The sequence below is a fragment of the Chaetura pelagica genome, unplaced genomic scaffold (assembly GCF_000747805.2).
Source record: "Chaetura pelagica isolate M959 unplaced genomic scaffold, ChaPel_1.0 scaffold215, whole genome shotgun sequence".
Classification (NCBI taxonomy): Eukaryota; Metazoa; Chordata; class Aves; order Apodiformes; family Apodidae; genus Chaetura; species Chaetura pelagica.
This window is the reverse complement of record NW_009953206.1, coordinates 810,091-816,599: the sequence shown is the minus strand read 5'-3', so window position 1 is coordinate 816,599 and position 6,509 is coordinate 810,091. Positions and strand designations below refer to the sequence as shown.

Here is a 6,509-nt window from a genome sequence, read left to right as displayed (position 1 = left end):
TTGAAATTGGGCAGATATTCCCTGTGGCTTTGGAAGTGGGGTGGATCTGGGCCCCAGATGTTCAACAGGGTCTCACTGGCATGGGTGCAGAGGGGGGCTTGGTGTTCCAGAGGTGAGTTCCCTGCTGGTGACTTTGATGTTTCCAGGCTGTGCAGCACGTTGTGCCACGGGCAGAGCTCATGGCAGTGCTGTCAAAGGCAACGTGGTGGTCACACCGTGGGGGTTCAGAGGTGCTGCTTCCACTCATTGGTTTCAAAAGACCTGGACAAAAGTAAAAAATGTTCCTCATCACTCAGGTCTGGACAGAGACCCTTGTGAAGCATTCCGGGCTGCTGCTTGGCCTAGAAGGTCTTACCAGCATGGCCAAGGTCACACGGGAGCTGGGGAGCACCGCCAGGACTGCCAGGCTGCTGCCATACCTGCATGCATCCCTTCCAGAAAGGCAGCCAGGAAATAAAAATCCCCAATCCTGTAGAACTCTGCTGCTTGCAGCACCAGAAGCCACGTGGCCACAGGACGCTGCTTCCTGCGACATGTGGTGCCTTTTCCTTGATGTCTGAGCAGCAGCAGCTCCTGCTCCTGAAGCTGTTTTGGCTTTGCTGATGGGATGTACAGCTGTTGTTACTGACCTAAAAACAGCTGGATGGGAGAGCCCTGTGCCAGGGGGATCCCCATGGGGATGTGGTGCTCAGGGCCATGCAAGGCTCGGTGGGGTGGGACACCCTTACCTTGAGGAGACTTGACTTGGTGTGGCCGAGGTGGTGCTTCCCATCCAGCACATCCCCAGCCTCTCCATTTCACCCAGGGCTCTTTTCACCTGCACAGTGAGTCAGAAAGGGGGGAAGCATGGGGCAAAAGGAGCTGCATCTTTCCACGGGGATGGCCACCAGGCCTGGTGTCCCTTGGTCAACATATGCAGCTCTGAGCTGGAGCTCAGCCCGGGCTGCAGCCTGGTCCAGCTGGCAGCAACAGCAGTGGCCAAATTCCCATTGATTTTATTGACGTGAGTACCATACCCTAATGCAGGTTTGCTTCGTGGTGCTCACCTTTAAAGGCATTTGTAGCTCAGCAATTAATTGCCAGCGTGGAATCAATCCCCAAACCTGCAGGACACATGAGGAACTGTCTCTGGGTGCTGCCCGCGCTTCCGCGGCCGCGCTGGGCGCCCTGCCTGGCCCCGCCACAGACACCACCCAGCCAGCCACCTCACCTCCTGTTGCTACAATTAGTGGCATCATTAATATCATCTTAAAGCTTTCCTGCCCTCTCATTAGTGGCATCATTAATATCATCTTAAAGCTTTCCTGCTCTCTTTGGAGCTACACTGTGTTTGCCACCCTAGGGTGGGGTCAAACAAGTTGCTCCTTGGCCCCTCAGCTGGCACAGTGCCCCAGACCCACAGGTTCATCTCCCAGTGGCTGGTGAACGAGCATCAGATGCAAACTTTGGGGTTTGTTTTTGTTGCTTTTTTGTTTGTTTGTTTGCTGCCAGCCAAAGACAGATTTGAGCTGGCAACCTGGAAACACAAGCCTGCCTTGTGTCAGCTCCACGCCTGAGCCCCAGCAGGCCTGGGGCAGGTCTCTGTTCCCTGGCCCTGGCTCCAGCTCCTTTGTCAAGAGCGAGGGCTCCGTTAGGGGGGAAAAAAATAAGAAGTTCTGGCAAGGAGCAAAGCAGATGCGTGACACATAGTTCTGCTCAAAAATATATTGGGTGGCAGGGATTTCTGCACTCTGCAGCAGAGTGACTGGATCCATACAAAACACTGCAGGAGGAGACATCCAGCCTCTCGTGGCTGCCAGGCTGTCCCACCACTTAGGAGTTCACCACTTAGTCCCACTCCCACTTTCCCCCAGCAGCTCAGAGCTGATTATTTTCCCTGGGTCTGTCTCTCTCTCTATTTTCCTCAAAGGGCTGATCTGGCCACGGGCTGAAAGTTGAAGCCTTACATCATTTCCATCTCCAGTTTCCCAGTCTTGGTCCTCATTACTCCTACTTTTCCATCCTTTGAACCTGAAAGCCAAGATGAGCAGGAGTCCAGAGGCACTTGCCTAAGCTCTTCCCTCTTTCCAGGGTCTGATCCAAACATCATGTTCATGGACAGAAAGCTTCTTCTGGGCTTTCTGAAGCTGGGAAACATCTTCTGAAGCTGGGGAGACTCTCCTGGGGAGAAGAGAGATGAAACACAATGGGAGGTCCCACCACGAGTCATGCAGTCCCTGGCACAGGTCCTGCTCTGAGCAGAAGGGTTGGGATGGGGGTGGCTGAAGGGGACAGGGTGAAGCATTAACCTCCCATTCCTCATAGCAGGTCAAGCCCACTCAGGTAGTTTAATTTTCTCAAAAGCTCCTTGCTATGAGGAGATGGGTCTGGGGGTGGAGACCCCCAGTGTGGTTCAGAGGCTCCCCCATGGGGGTGCCCGTGCAGGCTGGCAGGATGGGGAGGCTGCCTCCTCCCCAGAAAGGTAGCCTATTCTAAACCCTTAGGTGCATTTATATTTAATCCCTCACACGAACAATTTTCCAGGCATATTTTGGTCTGGAAAGGACACTGCCAAGGTGAGCTGGCTCCCCTGTGGGCAGGAGGATGGAGCTGTTGTCAAGCAGCTCGAGCAGGAGCCGCACGGTCCCTGGGGGAGCTGCATCCATCATCTCTCCAGGGCATCATCAAAAGCTCTTGGGCTGCTGGCAGGAACCCTAGTGGGTCCCCACTCTCACTACTGTGGAGCTGCACCCCAGGACACTCCCCCACCCCCAGGGAGAGGTGGAGAGCATCTTTCCAGGCTGGGTACAGCAGGGACAGCAAGTTTCCCTGGGGTCTGTGGAGGGGAAGAGCTCTCCTGGGAGCCACGCGATGCCTCCAGCAGATACAGGCTCCTGTCTGTGTGGACCACCTGGCTGAGGCCAAGCACTCTGTGCACAGCTGCCTACGGCCCCAGCCCCGGCCCCCTAGGGTCCCCATCCTCACTTCCCACCCACTTTCAGCACTCAGCATCTCCACAGTCAATGCAGGAGATGCAGAGGTGACAGCCGTGGGAGAAGCGGTGGGTGGGCTGCTACTCACTGTGCCATTCCCCTGGGAGCACATCTGGCTCCTCTTGGCACCAGCAGCAGGGATCTCACTCCGTCAGTACCCCCTAGATCAGGAGCTCCTGGGGGTCTGCAGCCCCCCCAGGCTGGAGCCACCTCTGGGCAGCAGGTGCCTGCCCCACAGATGTGATTCCAGAGGGTGTTTAAGGAGCTGAGTGTCGCTCCAGCATTTCAGTAGTGCATTAAACAACATGACTAACATTTGTCACATGTTTGTTCTCTCATCCTGTCCCCGAGAGGAGAAGCATGTGTGGGGGAGTGCTTTATTTTCCATTTTAGAACATCTATACTTTCTCTGTGGCATTTGTGGCAGCTGGAGGAGCAGCAGAATGGGGGCTCAAGGGTGCAAGAGAGGACTACCAAGGGGCACCTCGTGGGGATAACTCTGCCCCATGATAGGATGGGATGGACCAGAATGGGTGGCATGGGATGGGACAGTCCTCCACTGTGTCTGTGCAGTGTCTCTATATCGCTGCAGAGCCTTGGCTGGAACTTCTGGGCAGGCCACGGATATAAATAATGAATAGTCATAATAATAATTGAGCAGGACTCCTCAGCATGTGCCTGTGCTATAAGGTCACAGCAACAAGATCTCCTCCTTGTGCATCTGAAAGCTGAGGAAGAGGTTTGGGTGTCAGAGCAGAGCTGAAAAAAACATTTAGTGAGAAACTGGGAGGTTTGTGTGACCATCTGGGAACACCAGCCCTGGAGAGCCCAGCACAGCCCAGGCAAGGGCAGCTCTCCCATGGGACACTGCCAAAGAGCAGCATCCCAGGCAAAACAGTCACCCAAGTCACTGGTTTTCTGCAAGATATGTTGGTTTGGGTTAAAATGGCCAGGTCTGTGCAGGCAGGGCGATGGGATGGGCATGGGGGGGGGGGGGGGGTTCATGCAACCACCTCCTGGCTACTCTTATTCTAGCAATTAGTTTCCATCAGTGGATAAACTCACAAGGAGGAGGCAGGGAGTGTGACCGTGCTCAGCCAAACCCTGTGCCCTGGGCTGATCCTGATGCACTTACCAGGATGGGAGGCAGGAGCTGCTCTTTTGAAGTCCACAGGAACAAGTCCCCATCGCTGAGCAGGAGACTCTGGCTGCATTAATGAAAAAGACAAAGAAAATAAAGATATTTTTGCATTAATCTTAGTGTTTTGCAGCTGTCTACACTGAAAATTAATCTCTGTATCCATTGCATTAGTTATTAAGCAACGGCAGCTCCAAAATAGCCCGTGCAGACACTCTGTGCTGAGCCACGAGTGGCTTTGTGCCAGAAAACTGCCTCTGCTTTGGAAGTGCAGTAAAATCCCAGAGTAACACAAGAAAACAGAGTTCTTACATCAGCAAATTCTCTGTGATAACCACTGTGGAGCAGCTTGTTCATGGTGACCACTCCAAATCACTCTTTAATGCAGAGAAGCCTTTAGCCTGACAAGCCCTCGGTCTGGTGGGGTTCAAGGAGAGCAGGGCTGGGATTCCTTCTTTTGCTTCCCCTTTTTCCCATGCAGATCCCTTCCTGCCCTGCCAGGAGTCCTACCTGCAGAGCCCACCTCCAGCTGGAGCTGGGAAAACATCCTCTCCTTTACTACCAGCTTCACTTTTCTTTACCCTCAAGGAAGGGAGTTGGTTGTTTCTTTTCACTTGAACTTCCTAAAGGGCTAACTCTGCATTCAAGGGTAAGGGTGGTAGAAATCTGTGGATTTATAGTTATTACCTATCTAATGCTGTCTCTGTTTCCATAGAGATCCTATAAATAGAATAAAATTTAAATCACAATTTCCTGAAGTAGCGATTCTGCACCGTAGATTTATTTTATATTTCTTAGGCAAAACCAGAAGGCTGGAAATGTTCATTATGAATGGATAACAGAAGGATTAAAGGCCTTGCCTGTAGTGCTCAGTGACACAGGATCTAATTGCTTACTCCTTGCTAATATTACAGGTGTGAGGAGAATTAGGCCCTTCTGGACTGTGGCTTTAATGCCTGAGGTTTTTAGGACATGGAGCCCTTTCTGTTTGGCTGTGAAATCCTGCATCTCCTGGAGGTCATGTCTCCAACATCACTGCTCTTCCTAAAATATGTGGCTTTTGCCAAGAGTCCACTGGGGTTCTGAGCAGCTCGTGGGTCAGAGCCCCCTTCACTCTGGTTTTCAAGCATGAATAAATGGCAGTGCCACCCTTACGGGAACCAGCATCCCTGGGGAGAGACCCAGCCACAGTAAATCTGGGGTGAGATGCCCCTCAACGTCAGCAGGGTCAGGACTGGTGTCCTCAAAGGGGGGGTGCTTGGCTTGACTCCAAAATCGAGACAGCGAGCAACAGGGCAGACCCGTGCCTTGTCATCTGTGGGGTTCCTGGCAGCTGAGGCTGCTTCAGGAGGCAAAAGGATCTTTTTGACATCCCAAGACCATCTACTTTCTGCCTGGGACCTGTGATGGACCAGAGAGCTGGGATCTGCTGAGCTCTTTGCAGATGCTGGAAGTTGCTGCCCGCGCCATTGCCCCCCAGTTTACCTCAGACAGGGGATGGTGGAGGGCACTCAGCCAAAATCTCCCGTGGATGTAAATCTGGGCATCTCAGTGACTGCAGGGAAACTGCTCCAGGCTGACCCAGCTGTAATCAAGGGCACGATCTGTTCCACCATCCATATTGCATGACTTCCCTGTGGCCGTGCCTGGCGTCCACCCCATGCCCAGAAAGAGAAAAGCCATGTGCTCCGTGGGAACGTGAGGCTCAGCCCTCAGGGAGAGGAAGACCCAGGGGTATCTGGGGGACCAGCATGACCCCATCTCCTGCTGGAAGCCAGTTCCTGTCCAGTGGAGACCGGATTTGGTGGCACTGGGCCATGAGATTTGGTTTCACCCCCATAAACGAGGCCATCCTGGTCTGTGCTGCACTCACAGGTCATGGAAAATCCCCGGCCCGATCCTTCCTGGAGCACGTTCTGGAGAGCAGGTGGCTCCTGGCAGCACGTTGGTGGCTGAGGCTCCGAGGCTGGGAGCAGCCATGGCTTTTCTAGCTAAGGAAAGAGCTGATCCATCCCTGCTGCCTGCAGGGCTGGTCTCTGCACGGCACCTGCTGGTGGCTGTGGCAGGCACCCTCCTCCCTCTGCTGCTCTGAAGGGTCTTCTGCTCCTCTTGCTCCTTTGAGGAGCCTCCAGCAGAGCTTCCCCCAGCTTGGGTCGTGCTGCTGGAGCCGCACACCTGAGCCAGTGTGCTCAGCCCTGCAGCCTTCAGCCAGCCACTAATGTTTAATAATTTCCATGGCTATAAAGTGCAGAGCTGGCAACAAGGCTTGTTCCCTTTTTGCAGATCCCTTTGGGCTGGCGTGGAGTCCCCAGAGCCCTCCAGAAAAGCTCTTTTAACCCCTTGAGCTTCACGCTTTGGTTCGGTGTTGAGCGCGGTGTCCCCTGCGCCAAAGCGGGGCG

The 6,509-nt window shown here is 53.8% G+C and overlaps 1 protein-coding gene across 1 annotated transcript in view; it reads left to right on the top strand.

The window, feature by feature from the left end:
- The first annotated feature begins 80 nt into the window (after positions 1-80).
- TMCC2 (transmembrane and coiled-coil domain family 2) overlaps positions 81-6,509 on the top strand; it is a 40,937-nt gene continuing 34,508 nt past the window's right edge. Inside the window, exon 1 of the mRNA XM_009997529.1 lies at positions 81-112. Coding sequence (XP_009995831.1) covers positions 81-112 — 32 coding nt within the window. The remainder of the gene's footprint in view (positions 113-6,509) is intronic.